Source organism: Salmo trutta, chromosome 34 (assembly GCF_901001165.1).
Source record: "Salmo trutta chromosome 34, fSalTru1.1, whole genome shotgun sequence".
Taxonomy (NCBI): domain Eukaryota; kingdom Metazoa; phylum Chordata; class Actinopteri; order Salmoniformes; family Salmonidae; genus Salmo; species Salmo trutta.
The window spans coordinates 6,387,065-6,410,562 of NC_042990.1; the positions used below are offsets into that span (position 1 = coordinate 6,387,065).

The 23,498-nt window shown below is 41.9% G+C and overlaps 1 protein-coding gene across 2 annotated transcripts in view; it reads left to right on the forward strand.

Annotated features, from left to right (window-relative positions):
• Positions 1-1,761: 1,761 nt before the first annotated feature.
• The window catches only part of LOC115173410 (choline transporter-like protein 4), a 40,093-nt gene continuing 18,356 nt past the window's right edge, over positions 1,762-23,498 (forward strand). The window contains exons 1-3 of one of the 2 annotated variants that reach the window (XM_029731457.1): positions 1,762-1,971; positions 17,200-17,248; positions 22,864-22,937. In XM_029731457.1, the coding sequence (XP_029587317.1) occupies positions 1,926-1,971; positions 17,200-17,248; positions 22,864-22,937 (169 nt within the window). In that variant the 5' untranslated portion in view covers positions 1,762-1,925. Of the gene's footprint in view, positions 1,972-17,006; positions 17,112-17,199; positions 17,249-22,863; positions 22,938-23,498 lie in introns of those variants that run through there. The other variant, XM_029731456.1, reaches the window with a different exon arrangement.

A 23,498-nucleotide genomic window follows, 5' to 3' on the forward strand; every position in this document is an offset into this window, starting at 1 on the left:
TTGGAATTGCTTGGACTTTCTCAAATTGTCTGTTGTGACTTAGGTTAAGATCAGATCAAATTTTATGACCAAACACAGTCTGCTTCAGCTAATAACACAACCAATATGTTTTCATGTCTTTATTGAACACACCTTGTAAACATTCACAGTGCAGGGTGGAAAAATTATGTGAACCCTTGGTTTTAATAACTGGTTGACCCTACTTTGGCAGCAATAACCTCAACCAAACGTTTTCTGTAGTTGCGGATCAGACCTGCACAACGGTCAGGAGGAATTTTGGACCATTCCTCTTTGCAAAACTGTTTCAGTTCAGCAATATTCTTGGGGTGTCTGGTGTGAACCGCTCTCTTGAGGTCATGCCACAGCATCTCAATCGGGTTGAGGTCAGTACTCTGACTGGGCCACTCCAGAAGAATGTATTTTCCATTCTGTTGATTTACTTCTGTGTTGTGAGTTGTTGTCCTGTTGCGTCACCCAACTTCTGTTGAGCTTCAATTGGTGGACAGATAGCCTTACATTCTCCTGCAAAATGTCTTGATAAACTTGGGAATTCATTTTTCCGTCTGAGAGCAAGCTGTCCTGTTCCTGAGGCAGCAAAGAAGCTCCAAACCATGATGTTCCCTTCACCATACTTTACAGTTGGGATGAGGTTTTGATGTTGGTGTGCTGTGCCTTTTTATTCTCCACACATGGTGTATTGTGTTCCTTCCAAACATCTTAACATAGTTTAATCTTACCACAGAATATTTTGCCAGTAGCGTTGTGGAACATCCAGATGCTCTTTTGCGAACTTCAGACGTGCAGCAATGTTTTTTTTGGACAGCAGTGGCTTCTTCCATGGTGTCCTCCCATGAACACCATTTTCGTTAAGTGTTTTACATATCGCAGACTCATCAACAGAGATGTTGGCATGTTCCAGAAATTTCTTTAAGTCTTTAGCTGACACTAAGATTCTTCTTAACCTCACTGAGCATTCTGCGCTGTGTTCTTGCAGTCATCTTTGCAGATGACTGCAAAGATGAGTAGCAACAGTACTCTACTTTCTCCATTTATAGACAATTTGTTTTACCGTGGACTGATGAACACCTTTGTAACCCTTTCCAGCTTTATGCATGTCAACAATTCTTAATCTTGGGTCTTCTGAGACCCAGGCAATGCTTCTTGTGAATAGCAAACTCAAACTTTGTGTGTGTTTTTTATAGGGCAGGGCAGTTCTAACCAACATCTCTAATCTTGTCTCATTGATTGTACTCCAGGTTAGCTGACTCCTGACTCCAAATAGCTTTTAGAGAAGTCATTAGCCTTGGGGTTTCACATACTTTTTCCAACCTACACTGTGTATATTTAAATGATGTATTCAATATAGACAAGAAACATACAATTTGTGTGTTATTAGTTGAAGCAGACTGTGTTTGTTGTTGTGACATAGATGAAGATCAGATCTAATTTTACGACCAATTTGTACAGAAATCCAATTAAAGAACAGCTACTACTTGGTTGTTAAAGGGCTCACATACTTTTTCTTGCCACTGTATGTCTCAAACATTATCATACACAATTTGATCATTTTCAACTGAAATGTCATCAGAGTGTTTGTTCAGGTATTTTAAATATAAATATATTATTTAGGCATACAGCCAAATAATCAGAAAAAAAGTAATTTAATTTACTACATGCAGGCCCATCAAATAGCCGGGGGCATTCAGTAAAGGGAGGTCAAGAGGCGGAAATGCTACACCGCGCGTGCCTACAGGTGCGCGTCACACAACAGGTGCGTTCGTGATGTCACAACCCTAGTTACTGGAGCTCGAGGGAGAAAGATTTTTCAACGCAAGTTTGCTTTTTATGTGCATTAAGTGTAGGTAACACCTCTTTAGACGTTTTAGACGATTATAAACTAGTAGAGGTGGAGGAAAGGATAGAAAATGGGTAAAAACCAGAAGGAAGAGAACTCGGAGTCGTCGGAATATGGTGAGTTCATTTCACATCGCCCGTTACATTAGCTGGATTAGTATTTTTCTAACCTCACAGAATAGTGTCATTCTGTGTCATATTTTTGTTCAATTACATTTTTTTGTTTATTTGTCACTAGCCTAGCCTATTTGCGTTTTTCCAGTTCCTTATGAGTGGTGACCCCTATTAGGCTTACCTCTCCAGAGGTGTCACATTTGGGTCTTTAGCCGATGTCCGCATATCTGAGTAACGTTAGCCTAATAACAATGTGACATTGTCGATTGCTTATTATTCAAGATGTACATATATACTGTATGTAGTTATAGGCAAAGTTAATAATTGTTTTAGTGACATTCAAAATGCAAATATATTATTGATGTATTTTACAAAAATACTACATCAATCATATGTATTTGGTTATTTAATATTTTAAACGAAATATATTATTTATAAATAAATGCAGCGAAAAATCACTTAGAATTTTACATTTCAATCTCTGATATAAAATCAATTTTCAGTAAACATTACAGGCTACATCACGTCAACTTTCTAACTCAGCTGAATACAACGGAAGGGCACTGATATTCTATGGCATGCCAATGTTTTCATGTAGGTTTTTGCATTGAATGGGGAAATATAGAGTAGGAAGTTTGAGTATTTATTGTATGAAAAATCTGTTTTGTTGTGAGGCATTCATTCTCTGTCAGTCTTCTGTGAGTTTTATTCCTACAGAACCATGTTTTACATATGTCCGTCTCTGGGTGTGCCTGTGTATAAAGGCTCACTGCCTTCTTGTGTCTTATTACCTGTCCACCTTACTCAAGGCTGTATCCCAAATTGCACCTGTTTCCCTTTATAGTGTACTGCTTTTGACCAGGACCCATAGGGCCATTTGGGACATACTCCAGTTGTTTGTACGAGATGAATGGACTCTATTGACAGTCTGGGAGTTTTGAAACAGTACAGGGATGTTTGCGTAGAGAGCAAGAGCAGAAGAGGAGACAGGAAAATAAAAGTAATGGGTAAATGAGCAGCAGGTAAACCAATGTAAAGGCCAGGGCCCATATCCACAAAATGTCTCAGAGGCTAAATGTATCTTAGACCCTGGTATTCAAAAAGCCACTCCATGTAAATTCAGCTGCCTCTTGGATAAGTAAAGGTCCCAGTGTCCAGTCTGTCCATCCTGTTTGCTATGTTTGACACCCCTGCTCTAGACTGTGTGGTTAATACTGAAAAGCCTACAATAATGGCCTGCTAATCATTGACCAGTCATTAGTGTGAGGTGAGCCAGGCCTAAGAGCAAAGAACATTGGAGAACCAAGTTTGAAAGGCAATGATTCAACTACACAAAGACCACACTAGTTTGAACACTTCTGCTGCTTTTAGCAATGTAGTTACAAATGCTGTCGCCAAGGTGCTGGACCTAGTCTGGTTTTTGTTCATGTGAGATGCTGTTAGAACAACAAATGTCTCTGAGGTCACCTGTGTCATCTATTTTTTAGAAGCGCCATCAGGTTATAATTATTTATTAGTATGCTAATATTTATCTACATCTCCACAAAGTAGTGAACTGAGAGAAGGAATGGGTGATGGAAGATGAGGCTAGCTACTGTATATCCTTGTAGTGGGATACATATTTGATATGTATGCATATTATATAGACCTCACATGCGATCTAAGCAATTAGCAAATTAAATGAATTATCTGACTCCAAAAGATAATAGAGCAATATGCCAGATTCTATGGTTAATCAAATATTATGCATTTAGCTGATCAGGGTTATGAGATTTTTCCATATCAAAGGCAGATATTTAATTTCATTGTAAAATGAAGGAATTCACATAGAAGGCATAAAGCTTAATTTACAAGGCAATACTGACATTAAACAAGCATTATTCTATGCATATACAGTACAAGTCAAAAGTTTGGACACCTACTCATTCCTGGGTTTTTCTTTATTTTTACTATTTTCTACGTTGTAGTATAATAGTGAGACATCAAAACTAAACTCAGCAAAAAAAGAAACGTCCTCGCACTGTCAACTGGGGGTATTTTCAGCAAACTTAACATGTGTAAATATTTGTATGAACATAACAAGATTCAACAACTGAGACATAAACTGAACAAGTTCCACAGACATGTGACTAACAGAAATTGAATAATGTGTCCCTGAACAAAGGGGGGGGGGTCAAAATCAAAAGTAACAGTCAGTATCTGGTGTGTCAACCAGCTGCATTAAGTACTGCAGTGCATCTCCTCATGGACTACACCAGATTTGCCAGTTCTTGCTGTGAGATGTTACCCCACTCTTCCACCAAGGCACGTGCAAGTTCCCGGACATTTCTGGGGAAAATGGCACTAGCCCTCATCCTCCGATCCAACAGGTCCCAGACGTGATTAATGGGATTGGGATCCGGTCTCTTTGCTGGCCATGGCAGAACACTGACATTCCTGTCTTGCAGGAAATCACGCACAGAATGAAGAGTATGGCTGGTGGCACTGTCATGCTGGAGGGTCATGTCAGGATGAGCCTGCAGGAAGGGTACCACATGAGGGAGGAGGATGTCTTCCCTGTAACGCACAGCGTTGAGATTGCCTGCAATGACAACAAGCTCAGTCCGATGATGCTGTGACACACCGCCCCAGACCATGGTGGACACTCCACCTCCAAATCGATCCCGCTCCAGAGTACAGGCCTCGGTGTAATGCTCATTCCTTCGACGATAAACGCAAATCCGACATTCACCCCTGGTGAGACAACCGCGGCTCGTCACTGAAGAGCACTTTTTGCCAATCCTGTCTGGTCCAGCCTCTCAGCCTATTGCTGACAGTCTGAGCACTAATGGAGGGATTGTGCGTTCGTGGTGTAACTCGGGCAGTTGTTGTTGCCATCCTGTACCTGTCCCGCAGGTGTGATGTTCGGATCCTGTGCAGGTGTTGTTACACGTGGTCTGCCACTGCGAGGACGATCAGCTGTCCGCCCTGTCTCACTGTAGCGCTGTCTTAGGTGTCTCACAGTATGGACATTAAAATGTATTGCCCTGGCCACATCTGCAGTCCTCATGCCTCCTTTCAGCATGCTTAAGGCACGTTCACACAAATGAGCAGGGACCCTGAGCATCTTTCTTTTGTTGTTTTTCAGAGTCCATAGAAAGGCGTCTTTAGTGTCCTAAGTTTTCATAACTGTGACCTTAATTGCCTACCGTCTGTAAGCTGTTAGTGTCTTAACGATCGTTCCACAGGTGCATGTTCATTAGTTGTTCATGGATCATTTGAACAAGCATGGCAAACAGTGTTTAAACCCTTTACAATGAAGATCTGTGAAGTTATTTGAATTTTTACGAATGATCTTTGAAAGACAGGGTCCTGAAAAAGGGACGTTTCTTTTTTTACTGAGTTTATATTAGGGCTGTCCCCGACCCCAAAAAATCTTGGTCCACAAAGAGTCCTCAGTTATTTAGACCAATTCTACCTATAGGACGGAGAAGCAAAATGGAGTCGTGGTCAGATTTGCTGAAGGGAGGGCCTTATACACATCGCGGAAGTTAGAGTAGCAGTGATCCAGTGTATTGCCCGCACAAGTGCTACAATCAATATATTTATTTATTTTTATTTAACTAGGCAAGTCTGACACAATATTGACACATCCTCTGTGTTTTAATCAAATGAACTATATTCACTGAGCTTGTCTGAGGCTTTAAGCACATAGTTTGACTGAATAATTAAGACCCACAAATGACTAGAGGGAGTCACACCAGCAATTTATTTGACTGTGCTAGGCCAGGCTCAGACTTGCTGCGCATGTGTTAAAAACAAAAAAAGACAGCGAGTGTCTGATAAGCACCCGTGGTGTCTCTCTCCTCCCTGCTGCAGCGATCACCACAGAACACCAGTGTTTATCAAAGTGTTTGTCGCGCTGTCCATGTTGCTGAAGCTGCAACATAATTACATCCATTTCTGACTGGCTATTACCGAAATCCCTCATTTGTTTAGGAAGAACATTCCCTTTTCCCTCAACCCTTGCTCTCTTTACGTGACACATGTATGCATCGCATGCATATACAGTTGAAGTCAGAAGTTTACATACACCTTAGCCAAATACATTTAAACTCAGTTTTTCACAATTCCTGACATTTAATCGTAGTAAAAATTCCTTGTCTTAGGTCAGTTAGAATCACCACTTTATTTTAAGAATGTGAAATGTCAGAATAAGCTTTTATTTCTTTTATCACATTCCCAGTGGGTCAGATGTTTACATGCACTCAATTAGTATTTGGTAGCTTTGCCTTTAAATCGTTTAATTTGGGTCAAATGTTTCGGGTAGCCTTCCACAAGCTTCCCACAATAAGTTGGGTGAAATTTGGCCCCTTCCTCCTGACAGAGCTAGTGTTACTGGGTCAGGTTTGTAGGCCTCCTTGCTTGCACACGCTTTTTCAGTTCTGCCCACAAATTTCCATGGAATTGAGGTCAGGGCTTTGTGATGGCCACTCCAATACCTTGACTTTGTTGTCCTTAAGCCATTTTGCCACAACTTTGGAAGTATGCTTGGGGTCATTGTCCATTTGTAAGACCCATTTGCGACCAAGCTTTAACTTCCTGACTGATATCTTGAGATGTTGCTTCAATATATCCACATAATTTTCCTACCTCATGATGCCATCTATTTTGTGAAGTGCACCAGTTCCTCCTGCAGCAAAGCACCCCCACAACATGATGCTGCCACCCCGTGCTTCACGGTTGGGATGGTGTTCTTCAGCTTGCAAGCCTCCCCCTTTTTCCTCCAAACATAACGATGGTCATTATGGCCAAACAGTTCAATTTTCGTTTCATCAGACCAGAGGACATTTCTCCAAAAAGTACGATCTTTGTCCCCATGCGCAGTTGCAAACCGTAGTCTGGCTTTTTTATGGCGGTTTTGGAGCAGTGGCTGCTTCCTTGCTGAGCAGCCTTTCAGGTTCTGTCGATTTATAGGACTCGTTTTACTGTGGATATAGATTATTTTGTACCCGTTTTCTCCAGCATCTTCACAAGGTCCTTTGCTGTTGTTCTGGGATTGATTTGCACTTTTCGCACCAAAGTACGTTCATCTCTAGGACACAGAACGTGTCTCCTTCCTGAGCGGTATGACGGCTGCGTGGTCCCATGGTGTTTATACTTGCGTACTATTGTTTATACAGATGAACGTGGTACCTTCAGGCGTTTGGAAATTGCTCCCAAGGATGAACCAGACTTATGGAGGTCTACAAATTTTTTTCTGAGGTCTTGGCTGATTTTCTTTTGATTTTCCCATGATGTCAAGCAAAGAAGCACTGAGTTTGAAGGTAGGCCTTGAAATACATCCACAGGTACACCTCCAATTGACTCAAATGATGTCAATTAGCCTATCAGAAGCTTCTAAAGCCATGACATCATTTTCTGGAATTTTCCAAGCTGTTTAAAGGCACAATCAACTTAGTGTATGCAAACTTCTGACTCACTGGGATTGTGGTACAGTGAAATAATCTGTCTAAACAATTGTTGGAAAAATTACTTGTGTCACGCACAAAGTAGATGTCCTAACCGACTTGCCAAAACGATAGTTTGTTAACAAGAAATTTGTGGAGTGGTTGAAAAACGAGTTTTAATGACTCCAACCTAAGTGTATGTAAACTTCCGACTTCAACTGTATAGCTTATGCACAGGAGTTTGTTACATTTATTGAATCAGTTATTGTTTTCTTGCACAAAGTGCAAGCAACACATGTCAAACTCAAAACACAGGGGTGTCAATTCGCACGGGACTAGTATTATCAGAGGACCTTGGAGTTCACCAAAAAACAATAGGTTATTCTGGATGGAATTGTTACTCTCCTGCCATGTAAACATTACTGACATGGCAGATTCGGACGGGACAAAACTAGAATAGGCCCAGTAAGCAAAATTATGTTGAAAAGACATCTAAAATACTTATTTAAAAGAAGTTGAAGTTCTATTTTTTTTTTATATTTAATTTTATTTAACTAGGCAAGTCAGTTAAGAACAAATTCTTATTTACAATGACGGTCTACCATGGCCAAACCCTAACCCAGACGACACTGGGCCAATTGTGCGCCACCCTATGGGACTAAGAAACCCGACCGGTTGTGATACAGCCTGGAATCGAACCAGGGTCTGTAGTGACACCTCTAGCACTGAGATGCAGTGCCTTAGACCGATGCACCACTCGGGCGCAGTGGTCTAAGGCATAAATAAAGGTTCCGAATGAAAGGTGAAAAGGTATTTTCCGTATATTTAAAATATGTTTTCCAGGACACTGAAAATACGTATTTTACAGATTTTGAAATCAGGTTCTGAATGGAAGTTGAAAATACTTTTTTTCCTGATGTTAAAAATTCAGATTTGGTTCTGATTGAAAGTTGAAAAGAAGTCATTTAAAGACATCTATGTTAGGACCAAATAAAGGCTACTCTAGAATGGACAAAATCTGAACCAAACAAAGATATCTATGAGTGGTTCAGATTTGCACCAAAAAAAGACATCCAAAAAGTGTCGGCGTTGTTCCATGCTTATAGAGGTGTAGCCTACAAGTGTTGCCTCATTGAATTTTATGAATGCCCATCTAACATGAAATCAAAGCACAAATTCTGAGCACGCACCTTTGTGGGGCCCCAGTGTTGAGGATCAGCGAAGTGGAGATGTGGTTCACGCTTTCAGTTTTGCGCGAATGCCGCCATCTATCCACGGTTTCTGGTTAGGGTAGGTTTTAATAGTCACAGTGGGTACAACATCTCCAATGCGCTTCCTTGTAAACTCACTCACCGAATCAGCGTATAAATAAATATTATTCTCTGAGGCTGCCCGGGACATTTCCCAGTCTGCGTGATTAAAACAGTTTTGAAGCGTGGATTCCGATTGGTCAGACCAGCTTTGAATAGTTCTCGTCACTGGTACATCCTGTTTGAGTTTCTACCTATAGGACGGGAGGAGAAAAATGGAGTCGTGGTCAGATTTGCCGAAGGGAGGGCAGGGGAGGGCCTTGTATGCATTGCGGAAGTTAGAGTAGCAGTGATCCAGTGTATTGCCTGCACGAGTGCTACAATCAATATGCTGATAGAATTTAGGTAGCCTTGTTCTCAAATTTGCTTTGTTAAAATCCCTAGCGACAATAAATGCAGCCTCGGGACATATGGTTTCCAGTTTGCATAGAGTCCAGTGAAGTTTCTTGAGGGCCGTCATGGTATCGGCTTGAGGGGGGATATACATGGCTGTGACAATAACTGACGAGAATTCTCTTGGGAGATAATATGGTCGGCATTTGATTGTGAGGAATTCTAGATCAGGTGAACAAAAGTACTTGAGTTTCTGTATGTTACGATCACACCATGAGTCTATAATCATGAAGCATACACCCCCGCCCTTCTTCTTCCCAGAGTAATGTTTATTTCTGTAGGCACGACGCAAAGAATCCAGGTGGCTGTACCAACTCTGACAGCATATCCCGAGAGAGCCATGTTTCCGTGAAACAGAGTATGTTACAATCCCTGATGTCTCTCTGGAAAGCAATCCTTGCCCTAGTTTCGTCGACCTTGTTTTCTAGAGACTGGACATTGACGAGTAATATACTTGGACGCGGTGGGTAGTGTGCACGCCTCCAAAGTCTGACCAGGAGGCCGCTCCGTCTACCTCTTCTGTGGCGATGTTGTTTTGATTCAGCCTCGAGGATCAGATCAAATGCCCTGGGTGGTGGTGCGAACAAAGGATCTGCTTCGGGAAAGTTGTATTCCTGGTCGTAATGTTGATAAGATAAGTTGACGTCGCTCTGATATCTAATAGTTCTTCCCGGCTGTTTGTAATAACACTTAAGATTTTCTGGGCTAACAATGTAAGAAATAATACATAAAAAAACTAAATACTGGAAGCGAGCCGACCCTCTCTGTTGGTGCCATCTTACCGAACGGTAGGCTTATGTGGTAAGCCTACCGTTCGTAAAACACAAAAAAAGACATCCGGACAGGACCAAAAAAAGACGTTCAAAAGAAGTCTGCTCGTACTTACAGTTAATGTCACAGCCATGTATATCCCCCCTCAAGCCGATACCATGTTGGCCCGCAATGGAATTTTATGAATGCCCACCGTTTGTAAAACAGGCTATTGCATTGGCTTTATTAGTCCTGATTCCAATGACTAATCAATTTGGCTATTTAAGCCTTGAATATCAGCTATCCAACTTTATCAGGAGTTATCGCGAGCCTATTTGCAATGTGTTTAAACAGCAGGAAATGCTGAAGTATTTTATTTTTCACTATGATCAGCTTGTCAAAAATGTACAGATACAAATGTGAAACCACTGATTATGACAATGGGGTGAAACTCCTGGACAGCAGTTGTGATTGTCCATTCCCATTTTACTTTGACCTGTCCTGTTTTTAGGATATGTTGCTTTGCTAACATGAGGGCACATTTTTATTTGATTGAGCTCCATTTAGGTTAGGCTATTTGATCGGAGAAACCTGCATGATGTAAAGATCTGTCATACATTTTATCTCCAGCCTGTAGTCTTCAGAAAAGTCTACATACTCTACCGTATCCTATATCTGCTACATGATTTATGTTCATTTTTTGACTGAACGTTGGTGGAGCGCTGCAGAGATGCATCTCTCCAACAGCACCCTGGAGAGGCGCGCTGGGAATGGACAAGCAAAATATTTTGTGGGCCTGCCTTTGACAAAGTGGGAAATGCTTATCAAAGACCAGCATCAGCCGCAACATGCCACTGATTGATTTAATTAAATTGTAATTGTTTTTGAGCTGAATTATGTGAGGTTTTATGTGTTGTTGGAAGTGCGTCTTGGTCAGTTTAGCTCAGAAAATGCCGCCCTGGTCAATCTGCCGCTATAGGCGGCCGCCTAATCCTGCCTAATGAGCGGGCAGGCTGTGCCTATAGCATAGCATATCATAATCACGTCAATAAATTGGTTATAAAACTCAACACCGTAACAGCAAAATAGATGCAGAGGACGTGACAAACTTGAAACGGGCAATGTTTACACGTTGCTCAGGAGGTAAAGGGAAAGTCAGATGTGTGAAATAAATGTGACTAGTTGTGGAAAATTCTGGAGATCAAGAAAAAGGTAAGGAGCGAGCACTGCATGCATATTATGTGTGCCAAACAGTTGCTATATAGATTAAAATAGAATGTTCCAATGGTCAGAGAAAATGTTCTTTTGTGTTTCTTCCATTTGCGAATAATCGCACCAACTCACCTTCTCACCAAGCTGCTTGGCGATGGTGTTATAGCCCATTCCAGCCTTGTGTAGGTCTACAATCTTGTCCCTGACACCCTTGGAGAGCTCTTTGGTCTTGGCCATGGTGGAGAGTTTGGAATCTGATTGATTGCTTCTGTGGACAGGTGTCTTTTATACAGGTAACAAGCTGAGATTAGGAGCACTCCCTTTAAGAGTGTGCTCCTAATCTCAGCTCGTTACCTGTATAAAAGACACCTGGGAGCCAGAAATCTTTCTGATTGAGAGGAGGTCAAATACTTATTTCCCTCATTAAAATGCAAATCATTTTATAACATTTTTGACATGTGTTTTTCTGGATTTTTTTGTTGTTATTCTGTCTCTCACTGTTCAAATAAACCTACCATTAAAATTATAGACTGATAATTTCTTTGTCAGTGGGCAAACATACAAAATCAGCAGGGGATCAAATACTTTTTTCCCTCCTATGTGTACATTTATTTTTCAATGCTCGCACACACAACGTGTCCGGTTTGGGCATGGTGTTAGGCATACAGCTCGATGGTGGTTATGCAAGGCTGCTATACTAAGCCTACTAATGATAATGTTTATTATTATTATTAACAATAAGGAGATCAAGAAAAAGAAGAATTATTATAAATATAATTTTCCCGACAATTTGGAACAGTGTAAACACTAAATAAATAATAATAAATCTGGTTGTTATAATGAACAAAAGTGTAAAGCCTTTATTACAGCAAAGCAAAAATTAAATTCAGCCGGATTTGTTGAAATTGTTTACTTGACATGTGTGAGGCTTGGTGCTCACGGAATCAGTTGGCTATTAAACAAACCCTCAAACAGGCAACAGAAGCAGGATCTGTCTTATTTCTGTAGCTGTATTGATGATTTATAAAGCCAGGCACATTTAACAGTTAGGCTATTGATTATAGACCTAATTAAGTACGGGTTTCCTCTCTCCTCACTTTTCTTAGACAATAAGGCAAGGGCTGTTTTCTCATCTCCTCATTCTGCTGCTGTCTCCACTGCATTGTTCTCAACATCAATATGCTAGTTAACTTTGCTATTATGCACATAGCAACATGGTCTAGGAAAAGGCGCCAATTCAACAGCACACTGATTTGTTTCAGAACCATGGACAGCGACCGCTATCCAACGCGGGAGAAAACGCATTTGTTATAAAATATATAATTTTTGTTATTGTTGCACCATTGTCTAACCATATACAATTTCAGTAGCACATGTCTTAATCTGATGGACTGTGCCATCCCCACGGCCTCCACAATGGATCAGTCCACTCAGCGCAAATCAGACAGGTGTCTTGTACACTATGAGATATATATATTTTTTTTGCAACTGCTCGACTAAATAAATCTCGGTCAACCAACAGCTTATTGACCCAGTCAACTGAATGGGGTTAGCCCTAATATGTATGCATATTTTATATGCCTCGCATGTGATAAGATTAAGCAATTAGCACATCAAATGAATTATCTGACTCCATAAAATAATACAGCACTATGCCAGAGACTACAGTTAAACCACGTGCAATCAAGTATTATGCCTTTAGCTGACTGAGATCAAGGAATGGTCATGAGAATTGTCTATATTAAAGGCAGATATTTAATTGCATTGTAAAATGAATGAACCCAGAGGTGTGACAATGAGGGTTGGTGAGATCAACACAGAGAATGTTGAATTCCTAAGACGACACAGAGGAATCCTTGGAAACAGTTGATAAGAGTCACTTCGGGGGCTGGGCCACCCTACATCCTTTCCTCAAGCCTCCATTTCTGCATTAGAAGAGGGTGGGGTGCGTGTAGGCCTACCTTAAATCTCACAGTAAAACATCATCACTTAATTGGTTGACTTATGCTGGCCTTGACAGCCCAATGCACTGTTTCCTCATAGGCACTGGTATGCGCGCACGTGCACACACACGCACATACATGCACACAACTAACTAACTATGCGGTCTAATATACCCTCCCAAAAAATAATCACAACGCCACATCATACGACACTGATTCTGTTTTTTGGGGGGGACAACTTACTTTTGGTCATATAGTGTTTATCGGTATGTGGACACCTGCCAGAATCATGGGCATTAATATGGAGTTGGTCCTCCCTTTGCTGCTATAACAGCCTTCACTCTTCTGGGAAGGCTTTTCACTAGATGTTGGAACATTGCTGCGGGGACTTGCTTCCATTCAGCCACGAGCATTAGTGAAGTTGGGCGATTAGGCCTGGCTCGCAGTCGGCGTTCCAATTCATCCCAAAGGTGTTTGATGGGGTTGAGGTCAGGGCTCTGTGTAGGCCAGTCAAGTTCTTCCACACCGATCTCGACAAACCATTTCTGTATGGACCTCACTTTGTGTGCAGGGGCATTGTCATGCTGAGACAATGAAAATGTTTGGAAGTTGGAAGCACAGAATCGTCTAGAATGTCATTGTATGCTGTAGCATTAAGATTTCCTGTCACTCGAACGAAGGGGCCTATCCCGAACCATGAATAACAGCCCCAGCGCTATGTATTGGGGCAGGTAGCGTTCTCATGGCATCCGCCAAACCCAGATTTGTCCGTCAGACTTCCAAATGGTGAAGCGTGATTCATCACTCCAGAGAACACGCTTCCACTGCTTCAGAGTCCGATGGTGGCGAGCTTTACACCACTCCAGCCGACGATTAGCATTGTGCATGATCTTAGGGTTATGTGCGGCTGCTCGGCAATGGAAACCCATTTCATGAAGCTCCTGACGAACAGTTATTGTGCTGATGTTGCTTCCAGAGGTAGTTTGGAACTCGGTAGTGAGTGTTGCAACCGAGGACAGACGATTTCGCGCTATGCGCTTCAGCACTAGGCGGCCCTGTTCTGTGAGCTTGTGTGGACTGCCACTTAGCGGCTGAGCCATTGTTGCTCCTAGATGTTTCCACATGGCAATTACAGCACTTACATTTGACCAGGGCAGCTCTAGCAGGGCAGACATTTTACAACCTGACTTGTTGGAAAGATGGCATCCTATGACGGTGCCACGTAGAAAGTCACTGAGCTCTTCAGAAAGGCTATTCTACTGCCAATGTTTGTCTATGGAGATTGCATGGCGGTGTGCTCGATTTTTATACACCTGTCAGCAACGGGTGTGGCTTAAATAGCTGAATCCACTAATGTGAAGGGGTGTCCACATACTTGTGTATATATAGTGTATCTGCCAATATACTGTTTTACAGAGGGGAAATGAAGGTGTAATTTTTCCACAGAGTTCTCATAAATTGTCATCCCAAAGAGCAACTGTCCAAGAAATATGCTTCAGATGTTGATTTCTTACATTGTGACAATAATGCCATCATGAAAATGCCCGCAAATGTTCAGATAAGCATGAGATTCCCTTTTTTCATCCTATTTATTGAATATTGGTTATCTGTGGAATTATCTGCCGATACTGAGTATAATGGTGAAAGGCCAATATCTGACGATAATATTAGTGAACCGATATACCTGTCAGGCTCTAAATTGGACCCAAAAAAATGGATCCTTCTTTTACGTCACCACTCTATCCAAAGTCAAGCCAAATGAATTGAAATCACCTACAGACACACGCATTGTTTGGGCCTTTAGTACTAGTAAAAATGCCCTTACGTCTGAGGTTCAAGTTTTGTAGGCTCCAGACATTTCTATTCTTTATGTGATCAGACGGTGGTAAAAAGCAGGGAGTATAAACACGACATCAGGAAAGGGTCACTGCCAGTCAGTTTCCAGGTTGTGATTTGCCCTAAACAGACAGCCTTATATTCTACTGTAATCTGATATTCATTTACAGCCGGCAATGAGGCAGAGGAACAGGTTTCCTTGTTTGGGGGCAAGCAAATCGAGTCTCTCTGACTTTCACTCAGTGTACAAGGCTTAGCTGAAAATGCAGTGGATGCTATATTGACTATTCTATTAGATGTTTATGGTTATGTGTATTCTGTCAGTTGGAAGCCAACTGCATGCCTCAGTCTAAATCTTTCATACAGTAGGCCTTGTACTTAGTAGCCGCAAAACAAACAGTATGATTGTCAATATCCTATACCTTTTTATTGTGTACTCACTACAAAGCTTCAGTTTTCACTAATCTCTGGGAAGTTGTTACTAAAACATTGAGCTCCCATAAAACAGGATTAGTAGGTATATAGGATGTAAAGGTTTCGTCCGATAATAGTTGATAGAGAATATATTAAAAGTAAATTAAGCATGATTCATTTATTTGATATTTAGGGCTTTTTAGATTATACCGCAGTGTGAGACATTGTAGGCCATGGACCTAATGAACAGGCCTACATTGTAATGTAAATTCAATAACTCTAAGCCATAGATGCTGACTTCATTGTTGACATGAGTGCTTTGCTTGCTTCCAATCAGTGAAGGGTGTAATGTCCAACTAGACTTGGCCTGATACTTTATCCTATAGTAGCCTAATTGAAAAAAAATAAAATAAACGGCACGCTCAACTGCATATTCCATGGACAAAAGTGCAAGATTCAACAGGTGCTGTATCTTTAATTTGTCATTTTATGAAGGCATTTTATTCTGGGATTTTGATTGGTTTATTGTGAGGAGCCCATGAGACCAAGCAAAACATCTCTTAGAAATGTTTGGCTTGCTAAGTAGAATATAAACCAAACAAAGCTAAAGGGGAATGTTGTCCATTTTGAGTAGGGCTTTGACGATATCAGTATCGTAATAATTATTCCATTGCAAAAATGAAAACATGAACATAAATACCTGCTGAATGTGCAATATTGTGTGCTATAGCTTGGAAAATAAATATTTTAAAATAAAACATTTAACTAGGCAAGTCAGTTAAGAACAAATTCTTATTTACAATGCCGGCCAAACCCTAACCCGGACGACGCTGGGCCAATTGTGCACCGCCCTATGGGACTCCCAATCGCGGCCGGTTGTGATACAGCCTGGATTCGAACCAGGGTCTGTAGTGACGCCTCTAGCACTGAGATGCAGTGCTTTAGACCGCTGCGCCACTCGGGAGCCCTATAAATAAATGTGACTCTGGATGACAACATAATGATCTTTGTTTCCAACATTAGGGCTGTTTCGTGTTTTAGTTCCTTGCCACGATACTAACGTGCAAAGCAATACTGGTTTTGTCCCGGCCCTAGTTGTGAGTGACCATGACACACAGGGTTTCAGTGGAAAATGTCTGATGGAATATTTTTGGGAGATCCCTTTCAAAAGTCACTGCTCTGCTTTGAGCCTAGTCCCTCCATCTTTGAATTCAAATTCAATTCAAATCTCCCTAATCACATACTGCCCCTTCTTTTTAGTTTAAGGCTACCTTACTTTTAAGGGTGCGTAAACTGTCAAATTTGCCATAAAAACATTGACTTACGCAATGTAGAGATTAAAAGAGAGGAATGATGAAAGATGCATATCTTAATAGTTCTCTTTCACCATATCTTGCTCTCTATTTTTCTCCATTGGCCAACTCTTAAGAGTTGCCCTAGTGTTCCAGAAAGTGACTCTTAGCAATGTAATTCCCGTAACCCAATCATCATCATCAACCCAGTCATCACCACCAAAACTCTCCAGTGTATGTACAGATTGTTTGACCTATAAAGATGTGTCAAGGTCTTATTGTTTTTGCTACATTTCCTCCTTCTCAAGCTGAAGACTGTTGCTCATCAACTCAATGAGTTGCATACTAACAAAGGCCACTCTCGCTGCATAGCAACACCCCCCCCCCCCCCCCCCCCCACAACAAACCCTCAAACTCACAGGCACGTAATTCTCTCCATAGACTCTTACACACAGTGGAGCTCTTTTGAATATCAATGCAAATTGACATTACCGAGAGATGTTTTCCCTATGTATTCGATCTGTGTAATGTGTAAACAAGGAACTAACATCACACTGCTATCAGGTGTTTGTGTTAAGTCATTGTAAATACCTTCAGAAAAGATATTTCAATTCTGTTATTGACCCATTATCTCACTGCCTTTTCTTTTCAGGGGAACCTGCTCAGTATGACCCCACCTTCAATGGACCCATTCAGAAAAGGTAGCCTTTTCCACTAAGTATCTCTTTCAATTCAATTTCAATTTAATATAAGGGGCTTTATTGGCATGGGAAACATATGTTTACATTGCCAAAGCAAGTGAAATAAATCAAATCAAATTTGATTAGTCACAAATGCTTACTTACGAGCCCCTAACCAACAATGCAGTTTTAAAAAATATGGATAAGAAATAAAAGTAACAAGTAATTAAAGAGTAGCAGTAAAATAACAATAGCGAGACTATATACAGGGGGGTACCGGTACAGATTCAATGTGCGGGGGCACCGGTTAGTTGAGGAAATATGTACATGTAGGTAGAGTTATTGAAGGGAGATGATAACAACAGAGAGTAGTAGTGGTGTAAAAGGGGGGGGGGGGGGGTCAATGCAAATTGTCTGGGTAGCCATTTGATTAGGTGTTCAGGAGTCTTATGGCTTGGGGGGTAGATGCTATTTAGAAGCCTCTTGGACCTAGATTTGGCGCTCTGGTACCGCTTTCTGTACGGTAGCAGAGAGAACTGTCTATGACTTGGGTGGCTGGAGTCTTTGACAATTTGTAGGGCCTTCCTCTCACACCGCCTGGTATAGCGGTCCTGGATGGCAGGAAGCTTGGCCCCAGTGATGTACTGGGCTGTTCACACTACGCTCTGTAGTGCCTTGCGGTCGGAGGCCGAGCAGTTGCCATACCAGGCAGTGATGCAACCAATCAGGATGCTCTCGATGGTGCAGCTGTAGAACCTTTTGAGGATCTGAGGATCCATGCCAAATCTTTTCAGTCACTTGAGGGGGAATAGGTTTTGTCGTGCCCTCTTCACAACTGTCTTGGTGTGCTTGGACCATGTTAGTTTGTTGGTGATGTGGACACCAAGGAACTTGAAGCTCTCAACCTGCTCCACTACAGCCCCGTCGATGAGAATGGGGGTGTGCTCGGTCCTCTTTTTCCTGTAGTCCACAATCATCTCCTTTGTCTTGATGACGTTGAGGGAGAGGTTTTTGTCCTGGCACCACATGGCCAGGTCTCTGCCCTCCTCCCTACAGGCTGTCTCATCGTTGTCGGTGATCATGCCTACCGTTGGTGTCATTGGAAAACTTAATGATGGTGTTGGAGCTGTGCCTGGCCGTGCAGTCCTGAGTGAACAGGGAGTACAGGAGGAGACTGAGCACGCACCCCTGAGGGGCCCCTGTGTTGAGGATCAGCGTGTTGGATGTGTTGTTACCTACCCTTACCACCTGGGGGCGGCCTGTCAGGAAGTCATGGATCCAGCTGCAGAGGGAGGTGTTTAATCTCAGGGTCCTTAGCTTATTGATGAGCTTTGAGGGCACTATTTACAATGGTGTTTGTTCTTCATTGGTTGCCCTTTTCTTGTGGCAACAGGTCACAAATCTTGTTGCTGTGATTGCACACTGTGGTGTTTCACCCAATAGATATGGGAGTTTATCAAAATTGGATTTATTTTCGAATTCTTTGTGTCTGTGTAATCTGAGGGAAATATGTGACTCTAATATGGTCATACATTTGGCAGGAGGTCAGGAAGTGCAGCTCAGTTTCCACCTAATTGTGTGGGCAGTAAGCATATAGCCTGTCTTCTCTTGAGAGCCAGGTCTGCCTTCGGCTGCCGTTCTCAATAGCAAGGCTATGCTCACCGAGTCTATACGTCAAAGATTTCCTTAATTTTGGGTCAGTCACAGTGGTCAGGTATTCTGCCACTGGCACTGTGGGGTCTTTTTGTGTTTGTGAACAAAGCCCCAGGACCAGCTTGCTAAGGGGTTCTTCACCAGGTTAATTTCTCTGTAGGTGATGGCTTTGTTATGGAATGTTTGGAAATCGCTTCCTTTTAGGTGGTTGTAGAATTTAACGGCGCTTTTCTGGATTTTGATTGTTAGCGGATGATCGGCCTAATTCTTCTCTGAATGCATTATTTGCTGTTTTATGTTGTACACAGAGGATATTTTTGCAGAATTCTGTATGCAGTCTCAATTTGGTGTTTGTCCCATTTTTGTGAATTCTTGGTTGGTGATCGGACCCCAGACCTCACAACCATAATGGGCAATGGGTTCTATAGCTTATTCAAGTATTTTTAGCAAGATTGGTATAGCAAATTTTATGTTCCTTTTGATGGCATAGAAGGCACTTCTTGCCTTCTCTCAGATTGTTCACAGCTTTGTGGAAGTTACCTGTGGCGCTGATGTTTAGGCCGAGCTATGTATCGTTTTTTGTGTGCTCTAGGGCAACGGTGTCTAGATGGAATTTGTATTCATGGTCCTGGCAACTGGACCTTTTTTGGAACACCATTATTTTTTATCTTACTGATATTTACTGTCAGGACCCATGTCTGACAGAATCTGTGCAGAAGATCTAGGTGCTGCTGTAGGCCCTCCTTGGTTGGTGACAGAAGCACCAGATCATCTGCAAACAGTAGACACCAGATTCTAGTAAAGTGAGGCCAGGTGCTGCACTGTTCTAGTGCCCTCGCCAATTCGTTGATATGTTGTTGGGCTTAAGCTGAATCCCTGTCTCACCCCCCGGCCATGTGGAAAGAAATGTGTGTTTTTTCCAATTTTAACCGCACACTTGTTGTTTGTGTACATGACTTTTATAATGTTGTATGTTTTTCACCCAACACCACTTTCCATCAATTTGTATAGCAGACCCTCATGCCAAATTGAAATAAACAAAGCATGAAACTTTGCCTTTGTTTTGGTTTGTTTGTTTGTCAAGTAGGGTGTGCAGGGTGAATACGTGGTCTGTCGTACGGTAATTTGGTAAAAAGCCAATTTGACATTTGCTCAGTACATTGTTTTCGCTGAGGAAATGTATGAGTCTGCTGTTAATGATAATGCAGAGGATTTTCCCAAGGTTGCTGTTGACGCATATCCCACGGTAGTTATTGGGGTCAAATTTGTCTCCACTTTTGTGGATTGGGGTGATCAGTCCTTGGTTCCAAATATTGGAGGAGATGCCAGAGCTGAGGATGATGTTAAATAGTTTAAGTATAGCCCATTGGAATTTGAAGTCTGTATATTTTATCATTTAATCTATGATGCCATCAACCCCACAGGCCTTTTTGGGTTGGAGGGTTTGTATTTTGTCCTGTAGTTCATTTAATGTCATTGAAGAATCCAGTGGGTTCTGGTAGTCTTTAATAGTTGATTCTAAGATTTGTATTTGATCATGTATATGTTTTTGCTGTTTGTTCTTTGTTATAGATACAAAATGATCGGAGAAGTGGTTTATCCATACATCTCAGTTTTGGATAGATAACCCTTTGTTGTTTGTTTAGAGGTTTCCAATTTTCCCAGAAGTGGTTCAATTCTATGGATTCTTCAATTACATTGAGCTGATTTCTGACGTGCTGTTCCTTCTTTTTCCGTAGTGTATTTCTGTATTGTTTTAGTGATTCACCATAGTGAAGGCGTAGGCTCAGGTTTTCTTGGTCTGTATGTTTTTGGTTGGATAGGTTTCTCAATTTCTTTCTTAGGTTTTTAAATTCTTCGTCAAACCATTTGTTATTGTTTTTCATTTTCTTAGGTTGTCTACTTTACATTTTTAGATTTGATAGAGAAGCTGAGAGGTCAAAACCTGTTTAGGTTTTCTACTGCCAAATGAATACCTTCACTATTACAGTGAAACATTTTGTCTAGGAAATTGTCTAGAAGGGATTGAATTTGTTGTTGCCTAATAGTTTTTTGGTAGATTTCCACACTACTTTCCTTCCATCTATAGCATTTCTTAATAGTATTCATTTCCATTTGCTTTGATGCCTCATGATTCAGCATAGCTTTGTTCAAGTAGAGTGTGATTTTTCTGTGATCTGAGACTCTGGGTTGAGGTCAGTGATAAAGTAGTCTACCGTACTACTGCGAAGAGATGAGCTATAGGTGTACCTACCATAGGAGTCCCCTCGAAGCCTACCGTTGACTATGTAGATACCCAGCGTCTGACAGAGCTGCAGGAGTTGTGACCTGTTTTTGTTGGTTATGTTGTCGTAGTTGTGTCGAGGGAGGTATATGGGGGAGGGAATGCTGTCACCTCCAGGTAGGTGTTTGTCCCGCTGTGTGCCAAGGGTGTCAGGTTCTTGTCCAGTTCTGGCATTTAGGTCGCCACAGACTAGTACATTGTTGATCTCCCCCTCTAGGATAGAGAAGCTGTCATCGTTAAAGTATGGGGATTCTATTAGGGGGATATAGGTAGCACACAAGGACATTTTTCTCTGTTGAGATCATTTCTAGCCAGATGTAAAATATTCCTGTTTTGACTATTTTAATTTGAGTGGGTTAGGTCTGCTCTATACCAAATGACCATACCCCACGAGTCTCTTCCCTGTTTCACGCCTGGTAGTTTGGTGGATGGGATGCTGTGGTCTGGGTGTAGGTCCTCTTGGCGTCGGTTCTCTTGGTGCAGGTCCTTCGGGAGGGAGTCTTGCAGGTCTAGGAGGGTGTCTCATTGGTCTGGACAGGGTGTCCGTTGCTCCTGTGTGTGGTGCTGGGGCTACGGTTCGAGGGTGACGTCCTTCAGGGTCCTGGCAAAAGTTGGGATTGCTGCCTTGTAGAGGTGGACCTGGTTGTAAAGGCTGGTGTGGTGTGGTGGGCCAGGTAGACATTAGGTTTTGAGGCACAGTCTCGCAAAATGCTTGCATTCACTCACTGTATGGTGGCAGGGTGGAGATTACCACTTGTGTGTTGGGGTGGAAGAAGCTTTTTCAACCCTAGTTTGTCCTCTGACAACAGCTCCAGGGCATGCCTAGTGTTTGGGCACCAGAGTTTAGCCACTTTGTGTTTGGGAAAAGTTTATCCTCTTGAATGTATTTGCCATTTGCGTCAATGAGGAGCACAATCTCTAGCTTTGTGTTCTTAGTGGATGTGTGGGGGTTGTCGAGTGCTATCAGGGGAGCTGACAGAGGGGCTGTTAGGAGGGGGTGGGGTGTCCGTTGGGTTGTCTGTCCCGTTGTGGTCCGTGTCTGAGGTGGGCTGTTCTGCTGGCTTCTCTGGGGGAGTGTCCTGGGCTGTGAAACTCCTGCCATTGTTTGGCTGAAGAGTTTTCACACATCTGACTTCACACTTCAGTGCTAATTGAAGTTGCAGCCAGGTCTATTCTGTCCTAGCAGCTTGGTAGCTTAGTATACATATTTACTTAGTTGTAACAAAATTACCTACGGTATTTCCAGGTTCCGCAGTGTTTCTTCTGCAGGTTTTGGTTTGTTAGAATTTTTTTTTCTTGATAGTCCTTGGTAGTAATAGTCCATTCAGGTAATTTTGTCCAAAATCAAGGTTTTATGTATGGAATTTCGATTTGGATTGAAGGTTTAGATGTTGAGGTTAGTCCTTGCGAGGGAAAAAAAATGCAAGTTTATCTATATTTATCCAACTCTAATGCTATCTTTTAGCAGAAGAACTCAGGAGCCCATGAGTTCACTACCTCTCTCTCTCTCAATAATTTTGTCTCTTGCTCTCTACAAGGCCCTAACTACCACTATCTCTGTGTGCAAATTGTCCATTGTATGTCTCAAGTGCTTTTCGTGGGCACACTTTCTGTCACATATTTTTCAGCCTTGGGGCATCTATGCCACAGCAATGCTCAAAATCACTATGTGTGTCATTGTATTTCCATTCTCCCTCAGAGGCTGCACTGACATCATCTGCTGTGTTCTCTTCATTGTCGTCATCCTTGGATACATGGCGGTGGGGATTTTGGGTAAGATGGGCCTTCTACGCACCTCCCACCTCTCTCTCAGCCCCTCTCACATTTTCTCTCACACACACTTACTCATTACGTATGTGTTGCTGTATTTTTTTTCTCTCTCTCGCTCAGTCTCTTTCGCTCTTTCTTTCTCTCTTTCTTTTTCTCTCACTATTAGATGACGTCTGATTCCTGCCGTTATCTCTCTGGCTGTCAATCTCTCTATATGACTCTTACATCCCTTTTGAAACTCAGGTGTCCTCGCCATAATGCCTTATGTAAATGTAGTATTAGCAGGCAGAATGCACAGTCAGGCCATGCTGGCTAAACAAAACAACAGTGACGTAATCACCCTGGTCCCTTCCTCAATTCCAACAGCTCGTCAAATCGCCACTCAAAAGTGAGAACAGCACCTCCATTATCGAGAGTGCACTGGAAACATAAGCTTGTCATTGGTTCTATGATTTTCTGACTTTTCCCCTCTTCAAAGTCTATACCCTCACCTTTCTATATAATTATAAGGTATCTCTATGGCCTTGATATTCTCCTCCTTTTTGTTTTTCGGTCGAAAGGCCT